This window comes from Carcharhinus amblyrhynchos, chromosome 1, assembly GCF_965287045.1.
Source record: "Carcharhinus amblyrhynchos chromosome 1, sCarAmb.v2.hapA, whole genome shotgun sequence".
NCBI lineage: Eukaryota > Metazoa > Chordata > Chondrichthyes > Carcharhiniformes > Carcharhinidae > Carcharhinus > Carcharhinus amblyrhynchos.
Window position 1 is genome coordinate 177,641,252 of NC_137324.1, and position 25,397 is coordinate 177,666,648.

The 25,397-nt window shown below is 47.1% G+C and overlaps 1 protein-coding gene across 1 annotated transcript in view; it reads right to left on the reverse strand.

The window, feature by feature from the left end:
- The window catches only part of abcg2a (ATP-binding cassette, sub-family G (WHITE), member 2a), a 78,578-nt gene that overhangs the window by 26,059 nt on the left and 27,122 nt on the right, over positions 1 to 25,397 (reverse strand). Inside the window, exons 3-7 of the mRNA XM_080195827.1 lie at positions 19,229 to 19,288; positions 14,338 to 14,452; positions 9,749 to 9,901; positions 6,544 to 6,701; positions 3,277 to 3,428 (exon numbers count right to left, since the gene is read on the reverse strand). Of these exons, the coding sequence (XP_080051953.1) occupies positions 3,277 to 3,428; positions 6,544 to 6,701; positions 9,749 to 9,901; positions 14,338 to 14,452; positions 19,229 to 19,288 (638 nt within the window). The remainder of the gene's footprint in view (positions 1 to 3,276; positions 3,429 to 6,543; positions 6,702 to 9,748; positions 9,902 to 14,337; positions 14,453 to 19,228; positions 19,289 to 25,397) is intronic.

Here is a 25,397-nt window from a genome sequence, read left to right on the forward strand (position 1 = left end):
TTAGGAAGGGAAATGGAATGTTGGTGTTTATTGCAAGGGGAATGGAATATAAAAGCAGGGAGGTTATTCTACAGTTGTTTAGGGCACTGGTGAGACCACATCCTGACGAGTACTGTGTACAGTTTTGGTGTCTGTACCTTTTGGAAGCAATTCATGGAAGGTTCGCTCTGATATCTGGGATGTGGGGGTTATTTTACGAGGACAGGGTGAGCAGGAGTTTAGAAGAATGAGAGGTGATCTTACTGAAACAGATAAGATCCTGAGGGGACTTGACAGGAGGATGCTTTCCCTCGTGGGACAGACTAGAACCGGGGGGGGGGTACAGTTTAAAAATAAGTGGTAGTAAGATAGAGATGAGGAGAAATTATTTCTCTCAGACTGCTGTTAGCCTTTGGAGCTCTCTTCCCTGGAGAGTTAGAGGTATAGAGGTTTACAGCATGGAAACAGCATAGTCAATTTGGGCAGAAGAGTCTGCCTTTTTTTAAAAAGGCCTTAAACTGATCCCAATTGCCCGCATTTGGCCCATAACCCATGTAACTATCTAAATGCCTCTACCTCTACCTCTGGCAGCTTGTTCCAGACGCTCAACAACCCCCCACCCCCCCTCCGCCATGTGAAAAAATTGCCCCTCTGGACACTTTTGTACCTCCCCCCTCTCACCTTAAACCTATGCCCTCTAGCTTTAGACTCCCCTACCTTTGAGAAAAGATATTGACTATCTCCCTTGTCTGTGCCCCTTATTATTTTATAGACCTCTATAAGATCACCCCTCTGCCTCCTACACTCCAGAGAAAAAAGTCCCAGTCTATCCAGCCTTATAACTCAATCCATCAAGTCCCGGTAGTATTCTAGTAAATCTTTCCTGCACTCTTTCTAGTTTAATAATATCCTTTCTATAAAAGAGTGACCAGAATTGCACACAGTATTCCAAGTGTGGCCTTACCAATGTCTTGTACAACTTCAACAAGACGTCCCAACTCCTGTATTCAATGTTCTGACCAATGAAACCAAATGTGCTGAAGCCTTCTTCACCACTCTGTCCACCTCTGACTTTCGTTTTCAAGGAGCTATGAACACGTACCCCACGATCTCTTTGTTCTGTAACTCTCCCCAGTGCTCTACCATTAACTGAGTAAGTCCTGCCCTGGTTCAGTCTACCCAAATGCATCACTTCGCCTTTGTCTAAACTAAACTCCATCTGCCATTTGTCAGCCCATTGGCCCAATTGATCAAGATCCCATTGCAACTGGAGATAACTTTCTTCACTGTCCACTATGCCACCAATCTTGGTGTCATCTGCAAACTTACTAACCATGCCCCCTATGTTCTCATCCAAATCATTAATATAAATGACAAATAACAGTGAGCCCAGCACTGATCCCTGAGGCACACTGCTGGTCACAGGTCTCCAGTTTGAAAAACAACTCTCTACAACCACAGACAGAAGCCAATTTTGTATCCATTTAGATACCTCACCCTGGATCCCGTGAGATTTAACTTTATGCAACAACCTATCATGCGGTACCTTGTCAAAGGCCTTGTTAAAGTCCATGTAGACAACATCAACTGCACCGGCCTCATCTACCTTCTTGTTAACCCTTCACAAAACTCAATTAAATTTGTGAGACATGATTTTCCACACAAAGCCATGCTGACTGTCCCTAATCAGTCCTTGCATCTCTAAATGCCTGTAGATTCTGTCTCTCAAAATACCTTCCAACAACTTCCCCACCACAGATGTGAGGCTCACTGGCCTGTAGTTCCCAGGCTTTTCCCTGCAGCCCTTTTTAAACAAAGGCACAACATTTGCCACCCTCCAATCTTCAGACACCTCACCCGTGACTATCGATGATTCAAATCTCTCAGCTAGGGGACCCGCAAGTTCCTCTCTAGTCTCCCACAACGTCCTGGGATACACTTCATCAGGTCCCAGTTCTGGAGTCAGGGGCCAATGAATATTAAGGCAGAGATCTATTTGTAATATATATAAATGATTTGGAGGAAAATGTAACTGGTTTGATTAGTAAGTTTGCAGACGACACAATGGTTGGTGGATTTGCAGATAGCGATGAGGACCATCAGAGGATACCGCAGGTTGGAGACTTGGACGGAGAGATGGCAGATGGAGTTTAATCCGGACAAATGAGAGGTCATGCCTTTTGGAAGGTCTAATACAGATAGGAAATATACAGTAAATGGCAGAACCCTTAAGAGTATTGATAGGCAGAGGGATCTGGGTATACAGGTACACAGGTCATTGAAAGTGGCAATGCAGGTGGAGAAGGTAGCTAAGAAGGCATACGGCATGCTTGCCTTCGTCAGCTGGGGCACTGAGTTTAAAAATTGGCAAATCATGTTGCAGCTTTATAGAATGTTTGTTAGGCCACGCTTGGAATATAGTGTTCAATTCTGGTCATCACACTGCCAAAAGGATGTGGAGGCTTTGGACGGGGTACAGAAAAGATTTACCAGGATGTTGCTTGGTATAGAGGGCATTAGCTATGAAGAGAGGTTGCAGAAACTTGGGTTGTTCTCACTGGAACAACGGACATTGAGAGGTGACCTGATAGAAGTCTACAAGATTATGAAAGGCATGGACAGAGTGGATAGTCAGAAGCTTTTTCCCAGGGTGGAAGAGTCAATTACTGGGGGCACAGGTTTAAGGTGCGAGGGACAAGGTTTAAAGGAGATGTACGAGGTAAATTTTTTTTTTTTTACACAGAGGGTGGTGGGTGCCTGGAACTTGTTGCTGGGGAAGGTAGTGGAAGCGGATACGGTAGTGAATCTTAAGGGGCGTCTTGAGTAATTCATGAATAGGATGGGAAGAGAGAGATACGGTCCCCGGAAAGGTAAGGGGTTTTAGTTCAGTCAGGCAGCTCGGTTGATGCAGGTTTGGAGGGTCGAAGGGCCTGTTTCTGTACTGTAATTTTCTTTGTTCGTTGTCTTGACAAACAAAGGAGTGGAAGGATATAAAGGGTAAGTGGGAATGTGGAGTTGAGGGCACAATTAAATCCGTCAGTCATGATCTTACGGAATGGCGGAACAGGCTAGAGGGGCCAAATGGTCTACTCCTGCTCCTAACGAGCGTGTCCATCTGTTTATATGAAAGGTTCTACAAAACATGCAAGAGTTTATTTTTAAATTTACCACAGGACTGAACTGGAATGGGATGTTGCAGCAAGTGGATCTCCTCAGTATTTTACACCAAGCTACTGCTTTTTAAAACTGGAATCCTACCAATAACCCATTGACAGTAACTCATTTACACACACTCACCGATTCTGGAGAAATAGTCCAGGGCATCTGAAGCTGGACCATGGAAAACCAATCTGCCGCTAGCCAGAAGCGTCATGCTGCCAAACAGCTTAAATATAGCATATCTGGGCTGGTGGATCGAGAAGATAATTGTTTTACCTTTTCTTGACATCCTAAAAAGAAAAATACCAAAAGTAAACATTGCGACAAATTTAGTTTCAAGCCATCGACAATAAATGTCTCTGACCTGAAGTTAATGGGCAACCTTCACTATGTTAAGGTGGCTTTGAACAACTGTTCAGTGTGAAACAGTCTAATAAGAACTTTCACTTATACACTCCTCTTAACATACTAAGGGAGTGATTATACTAGGGACCTGGGTTCGATTCCTGGCTCGGGTCACTGTCTGTGTGGAGTTTGCACATTCTCCCTGTGTCTGCATGGGTTTCCTCCGGGTGCTCCGGTTTCCTCCCACAGTCCAAATATGTGCGGGTTAGGTGGATTGGGCATGATAAAATTGCCCCTTAGTGTCCTGGGATGTGTAGGTTAGAGGGATTAGTGGGTAAACGTGTAGGGATATGGGGGTAGGGCTTGGATGGGATTGTGGTTGGTGCAGACTCAATCAGCTGAAGGGCCTCTTTCTGCACTGTAAGGTTCTATGTTCTATCTTCCAAAATTTGACACTGAACTTCGTGGGGAGTTATTTGGTCAGATGACAAAAAAAAAGCTCAAGTCAAAGAAACCAAAACAGAAAATTCTGGACATTCTCAGGACTTACCCTTACATCCCCACCTGAATTAAAAAAAACACATCTTCATCTGTTTCAGTTTACCCTCTGATTCCAGCTTCTCTGCTCTTTGGCCATTCACACCTTTTATTCTCTCTATGGACTGCCATTAGCAGCCTTTCCCCTGGTTTCTGTGGCTATGACTCATCTTTCAATCCCTCACCCTGCAGTATAAATATCTCCCACTTTCTCTGCCTTTTAACTTTGACAAAAAGTCATCTGGACTCGAAACGTCAGCTCTTTTCTCTCCTTACAGATGCTGCCAGACCTGCTGAGATTTTCCAGCATTTTCTCTTTTGGTTTCAGATTCTAGCATCCGCAGTAGATGGCTTTTAACTCGGTCAAAGAGGTTGGTTTTAAGGACCATTAGAAAGGAGAGATGTAGAGAGGTGCAGCAGTATCGGGATGCAAAGGGCAGCCAAAGGCATAATTACCAATGGTAGAGCTCTGAATGCCAAAACTGGAGGAGCGCAGAACTCTCAAAAGGATCTCAAAGGCCTCAGGTCACCGTGTGGAGTTTGCACATTGTCTGCATAGGTTTCCTCTGGGTGCTCCAAAGATGTGAAGGTTAGGCCATGCTAAATTGCCCCTTAGTGTCCCAAGATGTGCAGGTTAGGGGGATTAGCAGGGTGAATACTTGAGGTCACGGGGAACAGATCTGGGCGAGATTTCTCCTTAGCATCAGGGAGATTACATGGGGTTCCAAGAATAGGGCTTGGGCGGGATCGTTGTCAGTGCAGACTTGATGGGCCGAATGGCCTCATTCTGCATTGATTGGAGGGCTGGTGGAGGGTATAGAGATAGGGAGGGAAGGGAAAGGAAGATGGGTTGCTTGCCCTTGTACAACTTAAAATTTAGTTTCTTAAGTGAGGCAGGTGGGAAGACAACAAAAGTTAACACCTTCCCTCTCAGAATTTGGTTACCAGCTGGTGGGATATCAGGCAGCAATTCCTTCCTGTTCCCTGCCTCCACTGTGTGTGAGGCCCTTACGTTCCATCGTTCTCTGACAGAACAGAAAACGAGGAATATTTAAACACACAAAAATGGTCAAAGGAAATTCAGCAGGGACACCTTTACTCAGAGCACAGTGAGAATGTGGAGCCCACACCACAGTGATTAACTGAGGCGAGTGGCATTGACACCGTACAGGGCATTAAAAACAAGGTAAATGGGGTGGAAAAACATATCGTTAGGATGGGACGTGGGGAGGTGAGGAGGCTCTTGCAGCATACCAAACCAACGTGGAAGGGACAGCCTGTTTCTGTGCTTTAAATTCCACAGATACCTACGTCACGTGAAAGTACCGAGAATTGCAAGAAAGGTGAGAAGTGTGTGCGTGTGTCGAAGTCAAACAAGGTACAATATTTGTGGAAGGCCACACGCACTGAATAATTGATATTCATCAATATTTACGTCTGTTCAACCACTTTGTGCCAAAGTCACGTACACACCAAAGTGAGAATCTTTGATCTAAATGCTGAAGCTGCTTTTATCAGGGTAATCACATCAAGATCTTATCAGCTTGAACTGTGGTGATAACATTTAGAAAACAGTTCAATGAATGGAAATGACTGCTTCCTGGATCGTACCGCTGATTATATGGAGCCAGAAGAGAATGTGCTTCCAACGCCGCTCAGAATGAGTGGCAGGCTGATATTCTTCTGTTCTTTGAACTACTCTTTGATCATTGCAGTTGTTGTAATTTGTGTCAGGTCTGACCTGCTCCGTAAGGACCACCAAGCATTAGGAGCTGGATTTTCACCCTCAGGAACAGGGAGTAGGAGTGCAGGAAATTCTCTACCCTGTCTGGTCTACCTTGGAGCAGGGGTGGGGGGAGTGGTCTACCTTGGGTGGGGAGTGGGGGGCAGGGTTGGGGTACAGTAGTGCAAAGCCAAGGCTTCCATAGCAGAAGTTGCTGTTGTAGGGTCAGCCGACCCAGGAGATAATTTGAAGGCAGTTATAGGGGTTGCTGGGTACAGAGGCAGGCCGATTCTTGGCTCATTTCCATGCTGTGGGGCTTCATCCCAGTTACAATGAGAAAAAGACCCTCTAGACAAACTCCCACACGTGCCTAATGCCCCCTCATCACCCTCCACTCACTCCCAATGGTCTCTCATGCCCCCCCCCTATTGCAAGCCATGGTACTTCCATACCCATTCACCCACTATAAACTCTATAGAACCAATGAACTATATAGTGGCAATACGGTGGTCTTAATTGCTTCTTTACTCGTTCCATTACCTCCCCCTTGGCTGGGGTGCAGTCAATGGGAAATTCCATTGGAGGCAATGGGATCAGAAGACCCTGCAGCGGCAAGCGTCCGAGAAATGCCCCAGGGAGGCTAGAACATTCCCCACCCACCCAGCTCTGCTTCTCTCGCCACAGATGCTGCCTGACCTGCTGAGTGTATTCTCTGCAAACATTCTTCCGTTTTTATTTCCGGTGTCCAGTGTCCTCAGTATTTTTGTTAAAACATAAACTAACGGGCTACATGGAGACACCTTTGCAGCAGCATCAGCACAGCGAGTGCCGTGCTCGCATCCAGGCCCGTGGTTGGTTCATCCAAGAACAAAACAGACGGATCAATGATCAATTCCATTCCGATATTTGTCCTTTTCCGCTCTCCGCCGGACACTCCCCGGATAAACATGGTTCCCACCTGTTTTAAATACAAAGGGAGGGCTATGTTATTGAAACTATTCACTGTGCCAGTGGGTAGGCAATAGGAACTGTGCCATGAAAACAGACCACACACACAAAAAAAAAAATCACTCAACATCACTACACCTTTCCCCTTCAGGGAAGGAAATCTGCCGTCCCTATCTGGTCTGGCCCACACATGACTCACGGGTAGATAGATTTCTGACCAAAAAGGGGATTAAGGGTTATGGGGAGAGGGCGGGTAAGTGGATCTGATCCACTTCAGATCAGCCATGATCTTATTGAATGGCGGGGCAGGCTCGAGGGGCTAGATGGCCGACTCCTGCTCCTATTTCTTATGTTCTTACGTTCTTATGTGACTCCAAAGCCACAGCAATGTGGTTGACTCTCAACTGCCCTCGGAAATGGACTTGCAAGCCACTCAGTTCAAGGGCAACTAGGGATGGGCAATAAATGCTGGCCCAGCCAGCAACACCCGTGTCTCACAAATGGATTTAAAAAATGAACAGCTGTTTAAGAACATAAGACCATGCTGCTCTTTGAGCTGTCCATGGCTAATCTTCTGCCTCAACTCCACCTTCCCCGAGAGACCAAAGTTCTATCCATTGGGCAGGACACCAGGATGAACCCCCGCTCCTCTTAGAAATAGTGGCTGTGGGATCTATTATATCCACCGTAGGGTTGGCACACAAGGGTGAGAGTTTAACAACTCATCCAAAAGAAGGTACTTGTGACTGTGCAGCACTGTCATCCCTACCGAGGGGCTGGCCACGCTGTGGTGGGCGTGTCAGTCTAGACTGTGGTGCTCAAGTCTCTAGGCTGGGGCTTGAACCCCCAACCTTCAGGCACAGTCCAGAGTGTTACCCACTGAGTCAGAGGCAACACCTCCCTCCGGGTGGTAGCTAAGGTTAGGGCAGAGCAGAGGGACCTTTGCCGAGTCTCAAAACACATTGTGCTTGATGCTGCCTGGAACACAAAGTCTTTTATTCCACCATTAACATCCATCGTGCTGCTGAACACAAAATTCAGACAAAATGATAAAACTATTTCAGAATTGTTATGACGACCACGCAGGTGGGTGGGGGGGGGTGAATTATCAATAGATCTCCCTGGGGGCTTTGAGGAGTACAGGTGGCCTTATTGAATGAGTGGAGGCTTGTCCAAGCAGAAGCAGAAGCAGCCAGTGAGGGGATGGGGGGTAGGTCCCGAGGTGGAGACTACCCGATTGTAAGCTGTGGGAGGCACCGTTCCTTTGGTGCCCAATAAAGGGCGCTGGTGACAGGAAACTGGGCTTCAGCCGAGTTACGACAAGAAGGATGATTCTTAGAGATTTACCCCTGCTACTTCTCAAATTAATTTACAGCACTTGGGCACTGCTGGCCAAGGGCAGCATTTACTGCCCATTGCTAACTGTCCAGGAGACGTGGATGAAACTGTTCAGACAACGTGGTGGAAGTGTCCCCACGCAGCTCTCAGGGAAGGAATTCCAGAGTTTTGGAATATGGGTGCAGGAAAATGGGTGAATTGGAATCAAATCCAATATAAAAAGATAACCAAATAGAGTGAATGAAAAATTAGCTTAAGAGAGGGTGAAATAGAAAGGAAAATCTAAAAAAAACCCTCTAGGAACAATTTACTACTCGCAGGCATGAGATCCATTATTTAAATTGTTCCCTTTTTTTATTTAATCCTGGGACATGGGCATCGCTAGCTGGGCCAGCATTTATTGTCCGTCCCTAGATGCCCGAGGACAGTTGAGAGTCAACCACATTGCTGTGGCTCTGGAGTCACATGTAGGCCAGACCGGGTAAGGATGGCAGATTTCCTTCTCTGAAGGACATTAGTGAACCAGATGGGTTTTTCCCCACAAATCGACAATGGTTTCATGGTCATCGGTAGATTCTTAATTCCAGATTCAATCTCAAGAACAGCTTCTTCCCTGCTGCTGTCAGAGTTTTGAATGGACCTACCTCGTATTAAGTTGATTTTTCTCTACACCCTCGCCATGACTGTAACACCACATTCTACACTCGCTCCTTTCCTTCTCTATGAATTGTATGCTTAGTCCGTATAGTGCGCAAGAAACAATATTTTTCACTGTATGTTAATACGTGTGAGAATAATAAATCAAAGATATTTTTATTGAATTTCAATTCCATCGTCTGCCATGGCAGGATTCAAACCCGTGTCCCCAGAACATCAGCTAAGTTTTCAGATCAACAGTCTAGCGATAATACCACTAAGCCATCACCTCTGGGTTGGCAAGGTTTGAATTTCACATCACAGAATGGAATCCCCACAGTGCAAAAGGAGGCCATTCGGCCCAATGAGTCTGCACTGCTCACAATCCCACCCATGCCCTATTCCTGTAACCCCACATATTCACTCTTACAATCCCACCCCCCCGACACTAGGGTCAACTTAGCACAGCCAATCAACCTAACCTGCTCACCTTTGGGAGGAAACCGGGGCACACGGAGGAAACCCACGCAGACACAGGGAGAACGTGCAAACTCTGCACAGACAGTGACCCAAGCTGGGAATCGAACCCGGCTATGAGGCAGCAGTGCTAACCCACTGTGCCACCACGCCCGCCCATCAGGCGCATTAGCCACGTCATTAAGAGCATTAGTTAGCAAACGTTAACTAACCAAAAAGGACTGCAGTAAGATTAACTCATACTAATGGCGCAAATACATCAGTTTCCTGGCACCCAATGGGGAAAGACTCTGGGCAGACGGTCACTTTTTGGTTTTAACCGAGAACCTCAGCAGCGATTAGCAATGAATCACAGTCCACGGCATCCCTCTTTCTCACAGTAAGTATCTGGAGGCTCGTCTTGCACACTGACAACGGTGGGAGCCTCAACTTTGCTTCCATCCAATTCTGGCCTGTTAAGTATTTCACAAAAACAAAAATACGGACATAAAACGGCACGGCAGACTGGGCGGCTCAACCAAAGATCCGTAGACCATTGGGGGGAGCGGAGTCGGAGAATCCGGTTTCAGATTTCAGCCGGAAACAGGACAAGAAAGTTTCCTGTACCTTGGAGTCTGCCACTTTCGTCAGTCCGAGTTCATTAATGACCTGCTCGATCCTTTCATTCTTCTCTCTGTTGTGGATGCTCTTCGGCAAACGCAGTGCTGCGGAAAACTGTAAATTCTCTTTCACCGTCAGCGTTCCCATGACCACGTCATCCTGGAAAACAGGACAACCGGATTAAGAAAACAGGCCGTGCATTCGTCAGCCAGAGGAGAAAAATCATTATTCGTTCACGAGATAGGTGTTGGGTAAGCGTTCTCCGAGGCGGCCTTCACGACAAACAACGCAGAATCGCCAAGCAGAAACTGATAGCCAAGGTCCACACACACACACACACACACACACACACACACACACACGAGGACAGCCTCAACCGGGATCTTGGGTTCATAGAACATAACAGCGCAGAACAGGCCCTTCGGCCCACGATGTTGCGCCGACCAATTAAAAAGCAATGACCCTCTAACCTAAACCAATCCCTTTCCATCCATAAACCTATCCACGGATCTCTTAAACGCCCCCAAACTTGGCGCATTTACAACTGCAGCAGGCAGGGCATTCCAATCCCTCACCACCCTCTGAGTAAAGAACCTACCTCTGACATCCGTCCTATAACTAACCCCCCTTAATTTAAAGCTATGCCCCCTCGTGCTAGCTTTCTCCATCCGAGGAAAAAGGCTATCACTGTCCACCCTATCTAAACCTCTAATCATCTTATATGTTTCAATAAGATCCCCCTTAGCCGCCTTCTTTCTAACGAAAACGACCTCAAATCCCTCAGTCTCTCCTCATAGGACCTTCCCTCCATACCAGGCAACATCCTGGTAAACCTCCTCTGCACCCTCTCCAATGCCTCCACATCCTTCCTATAATGTGGGGACCAGAACTGCACACAATACTCCAAGTGCGGCCACACCAGAGTTTTGTACAGTTGCAACATGACGCTGCGGCTCCTAAATTCAATCCCCCCCACCAATAAACGCCAAGACACCGTATGCCTTCCTAACAACCCTATCTACTTGATTCCCAACTTTCAGGGATCTATGTACACATACACCTAGATCCCTCTGTTCATCAACACTATTCAGAGTCCTACCGTTAGCCCTATACTCTACACATCTGTTATTCCTACCAAAGTGAATTACCTCACACTTTTCCGCATTAAACTCCATCCACCACCTCTCGGCCCAGCTCTGCAACCTGTCCAAGTCTCTCTGTAAACTATGACACCCCTCCTCACAATCTACCACACCTCCGACTTTGGTGTCATCAGCAAATTTACTAATCCACCCAACTATACCCTCATCCAGATCATTTATAAAAATTACAAACAGCAGTGGCCCCAAAACAGATCCCTGAGGCACACCACTTGTAACCGAACTCCATGACGAATACTTACCGTCAACCACCACCCTCTGTCTCCTATCTGCTAGCCAATTCCTGATCCAATTAACTAAATCACCCTCAATCCCATACATCTGCATTTTCTGCAGAAGCCCTCCATGGTGAACCTTATCAAAACGCCTTACTAAAGTCCATATACACCACGTCAACTGCCTTACCCCCATCCACCTCTTTGGTCACTTTCTCAAAAAACTCAATAAGGTTAGTAAGGCACGACCTACCCTCCACAAAACCGTGCTGACTATCTCCAATCAATTCATTACTCTCTAAATAACTATAAATCCTATCCCTAATAATTTTTTCTAAAACCTTGCCCACAACAGAAGTAAGACTCACCGGTCTATAATTCCCGGGGAAGTCGCACTAACCGTGACCCCCACGACTTGCCTGGGGTTGCAAAAATCTCACTAACTGTCCCGACTTGAGACAATTCACATCTCTTTAACCTGTGATTAACCCTCCAGTGTCTGTACCTGTAAGAACTTGATTACCTGTAAAAACTCACATCCCAACCACTCTTCACATTCCAATCCATAATTATCTTGCAACTGTGTCTTTGTCTGTATATTATACCATGTTCGTGAACTAACCTTCACTTACCTGTTGAAGGAGCAGTGCTCCGAAAGCTCGTGATTCCAAATAAACCCGTTGGACTTTAACCTGGTGTTGTGAGACTTCTTACTATTACTTCAAGCAAATCTTGAAATGATAAGTAGGAAGCTGCTCTTTCAAATCAGAGACAAATGGCCATGACCTTATTGAATAAGGGGACAGATATGAAATACTCATTGGTTCCTCCTGTTCCTTTGTTCCGAGATTGAAGGAATAAAGATAAAGGATAATCTGTCTGAAGCTGGCCAAAGGGTAAATATTTTCCCAGGACACTGAGGAAACCTTCCTTAGTTTTCTTTCAATAATAAAAGGTAAACTACGAAGGAAACCTAGCACAAAATACATACATGACAGCAAAAGTTTTGAGAAGCATATAAAGAGGAAGAGAATAGCTTCAGTGAATGTTGGTCTGTTGGACGTTCAGGCTGGAAAGCTAATAACAGGGAACACACAAATGGCGGAGACAATATTTTACTTGTTTTCACGGTGGAGGACACTGCTGCTATCCCAATAGAAACAGAAAATGCAGAGGTTATAGAAAGGAAGGAACTTACATAATCATCATCATTGGGAAAAAATACTCAACAAACTGTTGGGATTGAAGACAGGCAAGTCCCCAGGACCTGAAGGCCAATATCCCTGTGGAAATAGTGGATCCATTGGTTACAATATTCCAAAATTCCCTGGATGATGAAATGGTTCTGGTGGATTGGAAAAATGCGAATGCAATGTCCTTATTCACTCAGGGAGGGAATGTAGGAAACTATAGGCCAATTAGATAAACATCGGTTGTTGAGTAATTGTTAGAATCCATTACTAAGGAAGTAGTAACGGGACATTTGGAAAGTCAAAATGTAATCCCTCAGAGTCAGCATGGAAGGTAAGTCACGTTTGATTAATTTGCTAGAGTTCTTCAAAGATGCATCAGGCTGCGTGGGAATAATGGGGATCTTGTAGATATCGTATATCTGGACATCAGGAAGGTGTTTGATAAGGTGTTGCACAAAGAGTACACACGGTTACTTCACATGGGGTTGGGGTAATTTATTATCTAGGATAGAGGATCGGCTAACTGACAGGTGGCAGAGAATCAGGGTAAATGGGTTTTTTACTGGTTGAGATGTAATGAGTGGAGTGTTACAGGGTTCAGTCTTCAGGCCCCAACTATTTACAATTTATATCAGTGACTTGGATACAGGGATAGAAGGTACTATAGCCAGATTTGCAGATGACAGTAAAATAGATGGGATAACAAGTCACAAAGGGGTCAGTGAGAGCCTTTTTCCTCGGATGATGATGGCTAACACAAGGGGACATCGCTTTAAATTGAGGGGTGGTAATTATAGGACGGATGTCAGAGGTAGGTTCTTTACTCAGAGGGTAGTAAGGGCGTGGAATGCCCTGCCTGCAGCAGTTGTGGACTCACCAACTTTAAGGGCATTCAAATGGTCAGTGGATAGGCATATGGATAACATTGGAATAGTTTAGGTTAGAGGGTCATTAGATTCGTTCCACCAAAGGGCCTGTACTGCACTGTAATGTTCTAAATAAGAAATTTACAAATGGTCACGGATAGGTTAGGTGAGTGAGTCAAAATGTGGCAGATGGAGTTTAACGTGGATAAGTGTGAGGTTATTCATTTTGATCGGAAAAATAGAAAGGCAAATTATTATTTAAATGGAAAGAGACTTGAGTGCTTTGGTACAGAGGGATCTGGGTGTCCTTATTCATGAGTCACAGAAATCTAGTATGCAGGTACATCAGGTAATAAGGAAAGCAAATGGAATCTTGGTATTTATTACTAAAGGAATTGAATATAAAGGTAGTGAAGTGTTGCTGCTCTTGTACAAAGCATTTGGGAGATCGCACTTAGAATACTGTGGACAGTTTTGGTCCCCCTATTGGAGGAGGGATGTAGTGGAATTGGAGGCAGTTCAGAGGAGGTTCACTGGATTGATTTCAGAGTTGAGGGGTTTGTCTTATGAAGAGAGATTGGGCAGTTTAGGCCGATACTCCCTGGAGTTTGGAAGAAAGCTGGATTCTCATGAGAGCGACTTCAGAGAATCAGATAAAAGCAAATTACTGTGGATGCTGGAATCTGAAACCAGAAGCAAAAATGCAGGTCTGGCAGCATATGTAAGGAGAGAAAAGAGCTGACATTTCGAGCTCAGATGACCCTTTGTCAAAGCTAAAAGGTATAGAGAGTGGGAGATATTCATACTGCGGGGTGGGGGGAGGGAATAAGTCATAGCCACAGAAACCAGGGGAAAGGCTGCTAATGGCAGCCCATAGAGAGAATAAAGGGTGTGAATGGCCACACGGCAGAGAAGCTAAAATCAGAGGGTAAACTGTGACGGATGAAGATGTTAGGAGAAGGGAATGGGTGGGAAAGAGGTCAAATTGAGAAAAAAAAAGGGGTAAAGGGGAAGCAAAGGGGCAGAAAAGATCCTTACAGATGCTGCCAGACCTGCTGAGATTTTCCAGCATTTTCTCAGAGAATCAGAGCTGTGTGCCGGATCTTAATACCGAGATGCTTTGAGTCTCTCTTTCTGAAAAGGCAACAACAGAATTCTCACCTGTACAACGTAACCAGAGATACACTTGAAGTTGGAAGGTTGCACAGCACCATCAACAAGCACTTGACCTTTCAATCCGGAAGGATCTTTCCGTCCAGCCAAGATATCCAGTAACCTAGGAAGTAATATCAGTAATTATTATTAAGTTTGCTGCTCTCTCATGGTCTTGCATTCAGGAGAGAATCAGGACATTAAAAAACGGTGCAGGAGTGAACCATTCGGCCCATTTGTAAAGATTAAAGGATCACAGAAACCCCTACAGCACAGAAAGAGACCATTCGGCCCATCGAGTCTGCACCAATCACAATCCCACCCATGCCCTACCTCCATATCCCTACATATTGACCCACTAATCCCTCTAACCTACACATCTCAGGACACTAAGGGGCAATTTTTAGCACGGCCAATCCACCTGACCTGCACATCTTTGGACTGTGGGAGGAAACCAGAGCACCCGGAGGAAACCCATGCAGACACGAGGAGAATGTGCAGACTCCGCACAGACAGTGACCCGAGTCGGGAATCGAACCCAGGTCCCTGGAGCTGTGAAGCAGCAGTGCTAACCCACTGTGCTACCGCGCCACCCCAGAAATGATGCGGCTGATCTTGCACCTCCATTCCACTTGCCTATTCTACGCCCATTTCTCTCAATACCTTCAGTTACCAAAAAGGAAGCAAGTATGGGGGTGGGTGAGGGAGGGGAGTCAGCAGCAGAGTCAGGAGGCCGGCTCTCGGCACCCTCCCTTCCCAATGTTGGGCCCCTCAATCAGGCACTGAGTTGTCCCCCCCCGCCCCACCCCCCACTCCTGCCCCAACACACACAAACAGCCAGTCGTGGTGTGCTTGTGGTGACGTGGTTAAAGTAAAGTTCATTTATATTGGAGTCACAAGTAAGGCTTACATTAACACTGCAATGAAGTTACTGTGAAAATCCCCCTCCCGCATCGCCACACCCTAGCGCCTGGTTCGGGTACACCGAGGGAGAATTTAGCCCCTAACCAGCACATCTTCCAGAATGTGGGAGCGAACTGGAGAAAACCCCACGCAGACATGGGGAGAACGTGCAAATTCCACGCAGACAGCGACCCAAGACGGGGAATCGAACCTGGGTTCCTGGCGCTGTGAGGCAGCAGTGCTGAACATTGCCACCGTGCCAGCGGCGCTGAAATGCAGTCCTTAGGTGGTCATTAGTTACCCACTCAGGGTCTGACCAAGGGCCTCTCAGTGACTACCTTGTCTAGTCCTTTCACAGTCCTGTATGTTCCAGTGAGATTATCCTTCCAGACTGCAGAGAACAGACACACTATTTCCTCAGGTCACACAACAACCCTCCTAACACAAAAACCTTTGCTGCACTACCTCCAACGCAAGTGTATCCTTCCTTAAATATGGAGAGAAAATGGCAGAGTGTTGCAGGAGTGGTCCCACGCAAACCCTGTACAATTATAGATCAGAATCATAGAACCCTTACAGAGCAGAAGGAGGCCATTTGGCCCATCGAGCCTGCACCGATCACAATCCCACACAGACCCTATCCCTGTAGCCCCATGTAGTTATGCTGATGCCCCCCAAACACCAAAGGACAAGTTAGCACGGCCAGTCAATCTAACCCGCACATCTTTGGATTGTGGGAGGAAACTGGAGCACCTGGAGGAAACCCATGCAGACACGGGGAGAATGTGCAAACGCCACACGAACAGTGCCTCAGGCATGAATTGAACCCAGGTCCCTGGAGTGGGTCAGCAGTGCCAACCACTGTACCAACTGCAGTTTATCTGGACAGACTCCGGCTTCTAGTTTTTATGTTTCTACCTAAATTTGACCAGAGTCCAAGTTAAAAGACAAGCCCAGTTTGAGAGTCAACTGGAAGCCACAAAAGGGGAACCCGATTACTGGAACTAACGTTAAGCTGAGAAATGACCACAGCAAGTTCCTTGTCCGGGCAATAAGAAAATGGCAATGTTGATGCCTAAATGCTTGTCCAGTGGGAGAATTTATGAGAGGAAAGTTTGAAGACCCTTAGCCCAGATAACTTTTCACAGTAGCTTCATTGCAGTGTTAATGTAAGCCTCCCTGTGACACTAATAAATAAACTTTAAACTCTTTAAAAAATACTCAAAGCCCTGGTGGGGAAGGGGCAGGGTGGTTATAGTTCACATTGCCCAGTAAGATCCAAACAAAAAGACCATAAGACATAGGAGCAGAATTTAGGCCACTCGGCCCATCGAGTCTGCTCTGCCATTCAATCATGGCTGATATTTTCTCATCCCCATTCTCCTGCCTTTTCCCCATAATTCCTGATCCCCTTATTAATCAGGAACCTATCTATCTCTGTCTTAAAGACAGTCAATGACCTGACCCTCCACAGCCTTCTATGGCAAAGAGTTCCACAGATTCGCCACTCTCTGGCTGAAGAAATTCCTCCTCATCCTATTTTTAAAAGATCGTCCCTTTAGCCTGAGGTTATGCCCTTTGGCTCTAGTTTTATTCTTGGTGTTTGAACTAATCCTGGTGTTTATAAAGGTCTGGATCCAATCAAAGAGCTCAATCCTGACTCCGAACCCAATTCCAAGCTTAACTTGGAGCTGGGGTTTAAGGAGAGGGAGAGAGAGTGCAGAAATGGTGAGGGAGTCGCCCCGTGTAGCCAAACAGGCTGACAGGTTATTGAGTCTGGAAAGGAAAAGGTTAAAGACTTGCCTGCCTGAATCTATGGCTGGCTTCCTTCCAGCATTACAGAGGGACATTAAACCTGGAGCAGAAACAGTCCCACAACAGCCCAGAAGGACTGAGGGGGATGTGGGCGTCACTGGCTTGGCCTAATTGCCCCTTGAGAAGATGGAGGTGAGCCGCCGCCTTGAACTCGCCGCAGTCCCTGTGGTGTAGGTACACCCTCAGTGCTGTTAGGGAGGGAATTCCAGGATTTTGACCCAGCGACAGTGAAGAACGGCCGATACGTTTCCAAGTCAGGATAGTGAGTGGCTTGGAGGGGAACTTGCAGGTGGTGGCGTTCCCAGGTACCTGCTGCCCTTGTCCTTCTAGATGGTAGAGGTCGTGGGTTTGGAAGGTGCTGTCGAAGGAGCCTTGGTGAGTTGTGCATCTTGTAGATGGTACACACGGCTGCTGCCACCGTGCGTCAGTGTGGGAGGGGTGAATGTTGAAGGGGTGCCGATCCAGTTTGCCCTGGATGGTGTCGAGCTTCTTAAGCGTTGTTGGAGCTGCACCCACCCAGGCGAGCGAGGAGTGTTCCACCACGTTCCGGACTCGTGTCTGGTCAGTTTGCTGAGTAGCCGCCCAGAGACAGGCAGCAAATGCTGAGCGTCCTCCAGAGGGCAGCAGTGTTCCACTGAAACCTATCCCACTACTGACCAGCAGAGGGACGCCAATCAGACCGGACTCCGAGCCCGCCCAGCATCATGGAAAATCACCAGAGGCTCGGACAGAGTGAAACAGCCCCGTTGTCACAACCCCGAACCCAGGCCTGGAGCTGGAGGATGCTGCTTCACCGTCTCTCCGAGATACAGCTCTCACAGCGTGCTCGAATTTTGATGAGACAATCTTGGCCCGTCCCCGAGCGTCCTGTGGTTAGTTCGTACAAGTTCAGCACAGCACTGGAGGAGCCAATGAGGGAGAAAGGGAACGGAAGGGCACGCGGAACTACTGAGATGAAGAGGACGCGGAGATGGCAAAGTAAAAAGGCTCGAGAGCTTCACGTCTTTAGGTGTCCAGAGCACCACCAACCTGTCCTGATCTCCCCACGCCGACACTATGGTTAAGAAAACCCACCAACGCCTCTACTTTCTCAGAAGATTAAGGAAATTTGGTCAGTCAGCTACGACTTTCACCCACTTTTACAGATGCGCCATAGAAAGTATTCTTCCTGGTTGTATCACAGCTTGGTCTGGGCTCCTGCTCTGCCCAAGACCGCAAGGCACTATAAAAGGTCGTGGATGTAGCCCCAATCCATCACGCAAACCACCCTCCCATCCACTGACTCATTCCTGCATTCCCCACTGCCTCGGGAAAAGCAGCCGGCATAATTAAGGACCCCACCCCCACACACCGTACCCCGGACATTCTCTCTTCCGCCTTCTTCCATCGGGAAAACAATACAAACGTCTGGGGTCCCGTACCGACCGACTCAAGAACAGCTTCTTCCCTGCTGCCGTCAGACTTTTGAACGGACCTACCTTGCATTAAGTTGATCTTTCTCTACACCCTAGCTATGACTGTAACACTACATTCTGCACTCTCGCCTTTCCTTCTCTATGAACAGTGTGCTTTGTCTGAATCGTGCGCAAGAAACAATAATTTTCACTGTATGTTAATACATGTGACAATAATAAATTAAATCAAATTAAGCACCATGGTGACACAGTGGGTCAGCACTGCTGCCTCACAGCGCCAGGGACCCGAGTTTGATTCCCAGCTTGGGTCACTGTCTGTGTGGAGTCTGCACATTCTCCCCGTGTCTGTGTGGGTTTCCTCCCACAGTCCGAAACGCGTGCTGGTTAGGTGCATTGGCCGCGCTAAATTCTTCCTCAGTGTAATCTGAACAGGCGTCGGAGAATGGCAGCTCGGGGATTATCACAGTAACTTCAGTGCAGTGTTAATGTAAGCCTACTTGGCCATGCTAAAATTGCTCCTTAGTGTCCTGAGATGTGTAGGTTAGAAGGATTAGTGGGTAAATGTGTAGGAGTATGGGGGTAGGACCTGGGTGGGATTGTGGTCGGTGCAGACTTGATGGGCCGAATGGCCTCTTTCTGTACTGTAGGGTTTCTGTGATTTCTATGATACTTGTGACGCTAATAAATAAACTTTAAACTTCTGTGTATCCTGGGCAGCCAATGGGTTTTGTCGTTACGACGGGTATAACATAGTAATTGATACTCACGAAGATTTTCCACTTCCTGTTGGACCCAGAATAGCATTCATTCCAGGACCCATGATTCCGCTGTATAGAAAACAGATAACAAAAGGTCACGTCAACATTGGGAACCTTCCACAAGATTCTCTCTGGGAAAAACAAGAGCCAAGTTAATGTGGCATAAAGAAATTGTTTACGTGACTTGTATTTGTGAAAGTTACAAAACATACACAGCATGAAGGAAAGGACAATTTACTTACACAGAGTTAGTCAAAGAGATTCCAGAACTGAGATCTTCAGGAAGAATAGAAGTGATTACTGAACAATTTTAGTCACTTCCTAAAACTTTGTGCATTTGTTATTTAAGAGTAATACCTCATCAGAAAGGGATACATTAGAAGAAGCTTAGGCTGTGTTTAATAAGTAACTCCCAATAGAATCGATGTAATCACTCGGCATAAAGATTCTGACGGGTTTGTAAACAAACAACTCATTGAAAAACTCTGCTGCCTCATGCACCAAGTTCTGTTCCCCAATCGTCTCCAATCTCGCTGACTAACAGTGGCTCCCACTCAAGCATCCTCTTCATTTTTATGATTCTTGCAGTTTTCTTCCCCCCCCAAATCCTTCCATGGCCTCGCTCCGATTTTCCGTGTTATCCTCCAGTCCCAATACCCTCCAATCCCGGCCTTCTGACAGTTCTCAGCTTCCATCGCTCCGCCATTGGCGGCCACGCCTTCAATCACCTGGGCCCTAGACTCTGGAATTCCCTCCTTACCCGCCTTAGGGATGTTCCTAAACCCACCACCACCCACCCCGCCCCCCCCCAACCAACCTTTGGTCCCCAAGTCTCCACACGCGGCGCAGAGTCACATTTGGTGAGAAACCGCACCAGAGGGGTGTTTCACTGTGTTAAATAAGCAGGATGTGGGTATGCCAGCGTTAGACTGGCAGCATTAACGTGAGCTGGTGTGACCGTAATCTTATGAATCGTGGACTAACAGCTACACAAAGGTTCCAATACAATCCAAATAAAGCAAAGACTCCGAGCATTTGTGGAAAAAGTCAGAGAGGAATGTGACTAAAGTAACGCCTAGAACAAAAAAAAGAAAAGCTGGGGTAGAGGCAAGTAAAAAACATGACCCGGAAGTTTGACCCCACGTTGTTGTCAGGGAAGCTCAGGTGACTGCCATCTTGGTTTAGGCGGGCAATGAGGGGGACTACCAGAGCATCACATGACTCCTCTGCACACTGTTCAAGTGCAGAGTCACAGGATCGTGAGGTGTCAGGGGAGAGGCCTTTTCTCCAGGGATGGGCCGCGTGCTGTCCACTCCCAACACAACAGCTTGCTTGTTTCCTTCCTTCACCGCCCACAAGCCAGCAAATCGGGCCAGACGCATCCCGCTCCGCCCCCCTCCCCCCCAACCACGAGTGGGTCAAGAGACTGCGACTGGGCCCTCAATCCCCAGAGTTCCTCAGGTTCACCCAGCATGGCCAGCTGAAGTAACCAAAATAGAATCCTGGCACGTCCCCAGGCTTTAGTCCAACCGATTTATTTGATAATAGACTCACGAGCTTTCAGGGTTAGCCCCTTCGTCAGGTGAATGGAGAGTTCTGGCCTCAGACAGAGCTTATAAAGCACAGACAGTTTAGAGATTACTGATTAGAATGTAATCAGTAATCTAATCAGTAATCTCTAAACAGTCTGTGCTTTATAAGCTCTGTCTGAGGCCAGAACTCTCCATTCACCTGACGAAGGGGCTAACCCCGAAAGCTTGTGAGTCTATTATCAAATAAATCGGTTGGATTAAAACCTGGTGTTGTCAGACTTTTTACTGTGTTTACGCCAGTCCAACGCCGGCATCTCCACATCACGTCCCCAGGCTGCAGCCCCTGGGGAGACACTGAGGTAGCAAACATGCACAGACAACACTAAGGAATTTCACAAGAGTAGCTCTTGATAAACCCTGTTAAAAATTCCTAGAATCGCTACAGTGCAGAAGGAGGCCACTCAGCCCATCGAGTTCACACCAATTCTCTGACAGAGCATCTCACCCTGGTCCTATCCCCATAACCCCACTCATTTACTCCGCTAATCCTCCTAATCCACACACCTTTGACGTGGAGATGCCGGTGTTGCTTTGGGGTGGGCACAGTGAGAATTCTCACAACGCCAGGTTGAACTCCAGCAGGTTTAATCGGGAATCACAAGCTTTCAGAGTGCTGCTCCTTCATCAGGCGAGTGCAGAGAGGTGGAATCAGAAACACAGCAGATACACAACAACGCAGATTCACTGAGCAGAACCTGATAGTTTTGCACGCATGAGGACGGCCTCGAATGGGATCTTGGGTTCATGTCACACTCCGTGTAACCCCCACCATATTGCCCGGGTTTGCAAAATCCTGCTAACTGTCCTGGCTTGAGACAATTCAGACCCCTTTAACCTGTGATTATCCCTCTCTCCACTCGCATTGTCTGTACCTGTAAAGACTCGCATTCCAACCATTATCATACAATTGTGCCTCTGTCTATAGATGCTGTGTTTATGAACCCAACTCTCTGCTTTCGGAGCACTACTCCTTCGTGATTCCAAATAAACCTGCTGGACTTTAACCTGGTGTTTTGAGGCTTCTTACTGTGCACTTCTTTGAACCGTGGGAGGAGACCGGAGCACCCGGAGGAAACACATGCAGACACAGGAAGAGTGTGCAGACTCCCCACAGGCAGTCACCCCGAGGCTGGAATTGAACCTGGTACCCTGGTGCTCTGAAGCAGCAGTGCTAACCACTGCGCCACCCTCTGAACACAAATAATTGCATCTGGCAGCTACGGGGATCAAATCCATCACCAAGCACTAACTGACCAACAGCTAGTGCACAGATGGAATCGAGTTTCCAGACAATCAGTTCTCTTGATGTCGGAGTTTATATTTTATCATGAAGTGAAAAGAAGACCCACGAGGCTGGTCCGCAAGGCGGCGATCAAACGGCGGTGATGGACGATAGTGTATTGGGGTGAGTTGACATGAAGCACTCTTGTGTAAGCTCCCCCCGTAAGACCTCTGGAAGAGAGAGGTCACTGAGATGGGCGTCCTTCCTTCTGTTACCGAGGCAGTGATAAAGGCTGCTCTCTCACATGGCTGTGTAACACTTAACATGGCCTTGGGCGTTGATTCTCATTGGGTGCCAGAACACGCAGACAACAGGGGGGGAAACAGAAACAATAGTGGAACAAAAGTCAAGAGGCAGAAACTGTAGCTCAGAACATCAGGAAGATGGAAATGGAAGAAAAACTAAAATCCTGCGATTAGGAATAAATGAATTTGACAGTTTTCAGGTGCTGAGAATTGGGTGGCCATTCCTGTGAGGAGTTTTTTTAAAATTCATCTGTGGGACACGGGTATCATTTATCGCCCATCCCGAACTGCCCTCGAGAAGGTGGGGGTGAGCTGAGTTATTGGCAGCTTGAGAATGTTAAATTAGTTGTTTAAATCCCAGTCACGGGGGGAATTCGGAGAATCTCAGCCAGTATCTTTTGCTCTGCTGATTATGGAGAATGATTTGTTTTGAAAATAAAATGAGATGAACACCAGATGTGTTCTGGTTCACAACGTTCCCCCCTCAGCCAAAGGTAAACAGAATGTTCTGAACAGGGGAAGGATTTGTGGACGTGTGTGTGTTGGACGTGTGCGTGTTGGACGTGTGTGTGTGTTGGACGTGTGTGTGTGTTGGACGTGTGTGTGTGTTGGACGTGTGTGTGTGTTGGACGTGTGTGTGTGTTGGACGTGTGTGTGTGTTGGACAGGCACAAGGGTGTGTGTATGGGGGGGGTGTGGGTTGTGTGGGAGGGGTGGGAAAAGAGGGCGTGAGGGTGAGGTTCGAATAAACACCCCATCTCAGTTTGGAGAAAGGGCCGTGTGTGATCCAGTTGCTACGGGGAGATAATTTTAACACCTTTTCACAATATCACGCCAAAACAGGACAGCTGGGATTAAGAGGCAGAAACCAGGAAGTTACCGCTGTGAAGAAGCAGGGAGGACTAAAACACCACGGAGATTGTTTTTAAAAATGTGGTTCTGTCCCAAAGAAAGAAAACAGATCAGATGGGGATATTAGGAACAGGGAATTGTCGAGGTGCACCCACTGGGCGTGGAAGTGTAGAAGGATATTGAAAATTCTGATTTGACATGGCAGCGATAGGTGGACCTCTGTTGAAGATCTGGGTGTAACTTTGGAACTGTTCCTTTAATGCTGCACCTCTGCCAGAATCATAACAGAAAGTAAAAACGCTTTAAGACATACTTCACCTGTGCTAAAACAAAACTTATCCTTTTCTTTAGTTTAATATATCAGTTCCTTTTTAACTGTGTTTGATCGATATTGATTTTAGTTTGTTTGTTACAGTAAAAGTCTTAAAAAGTGAAATCCTGTTCCTCAACTATTCCTGTCGGCTGCTTCTAAAAGGTTGGGATTGTTCGATGCTGATAAATTTGCAGCCACTCTCAGTTTTGTGACTGGTAAACGTGTGTGGCGATAACACTGACCAAACCAGCATTTCCTCACCCAGCAAAATAAAACTTTCCACCTGAATTCCAGTTAGTTCCTGACCAGCCTCCCCGCCCCCCCGGTGCTCTTCGTAAACTTAAGCTTATCCGAAACTCTGACACCCATTTCACTTCAAAGACGCTCCAAATTGACTTTGACGAGCGGGAGGAATTTGTTTACCATCGTTGAAAATGGCGACAACTTCTCCATCCAACTGCACCACCACCGAGACCCAACACCTTAACCATGAGGCGGAGCGGCTGCAGAGAAGGAAAGGAAAGGAAGTGGAGCCCGCTCTCCCAATCCCACTGCCCTGCAGGCACATCCTACCTCCCCCCCACCCCACGCACACAAATATATCGGCAGGTCGAGAATCAGTCCCCTCAGACACAAAGACCTGCAGCAGAGAGCGGAGATCCTGAGCATTCATCATTGTCAAATCGAAGGGCAGCCAATCCAAACCTGCACAATATATCACTCCCCAAACACCTCTACTACTCTGTAACCGGCTCTGGTTCCCAACTTGATTGTAAAATTCTCACCCGTGTTTGTTAATCCTGCCCAGCTTCCCTCTCCTCCCTATTTCCACCACCCAGGAGCTCTTCAGATGCTGGCCTCTGGCACCTTTCCAATTTTAAACACTTCCGCATTGATCATAGAATCCCTACAGTGCAGGAGGAGGCCATTCGGCCCATCGAATCTGCACCGAGCACAATCCCACCCAGGCCCTATCCTCATAACCCCCACAGATTCACCCTGCTAATCCCCCTGACACTGAGGGACATTTTAGCATGGCCAGTCAACCTAACCCGCACACCTTTGGACTGTGGGAGGAAACCCACACACAGACACGGGGAGAATGTGCGGACTCCACACAGGCACCGGTCCAAGCTGGGAATCGAACCCGGATCCCTGGCATTGCAAGGCAGCAGTGCTAACCACCGTGCCACCATGAATGGCAGTGCCTTCACGGTACCTAAGCTCCGAGCATCTGCTCTCGTTAGAGTTTAGAAGAATGAGGGGAGATCTCATTGAGACGTATAAGATGATGAATGGGATGGATAGGATAGAGGTGGAAAGACTCTTCCCGCTCAAAAAAGACAGTAGGACTAGGGGGCACAGCCTCAAGATAAAGGGGGGGCGGTTTAGAACGGAGTTGAGGAGGAACTTCTTCACTCAAAGGGTGGTGAATCTCTGGAATTCTCTGCCCGTTGAAGTGGTGGAGGCTGCCTCGCTAAATATTTTTAAGAAGCGGGTTGATGGGTTTTTGATAAGAGAGGGGATTAAGGGTTATGGGGAGAGGGCGGGAAAGTGGAACTGAGCAGCGACAGATCAGCCATGATCTTATTGAATGGCGGGGCAGGCTCAAAGGGCTAGATGGCCTACTCCTGCTCCTATTTCTTATGTTCCTATGTTCTGTTCTTTAAGACGCTGCTTAAAGCAGAGCTCTTCAGCCACTGCCTTTGGCAATCTCTCCTCGCATCTCATGTAGTTTAGAGTCAGTTTGTGTTTACAAAAGTTCCCGCTAAATGCGTTGGAATGTTTTAGCATTGAGAAAGATAAAAGCTGTTGTTAAACAGGTAAAGCCAAGCTCGGAGTGAAGCAAGATAGAAATATAGATCTGGGATTTAACTATTTCCTTTCATCATTCA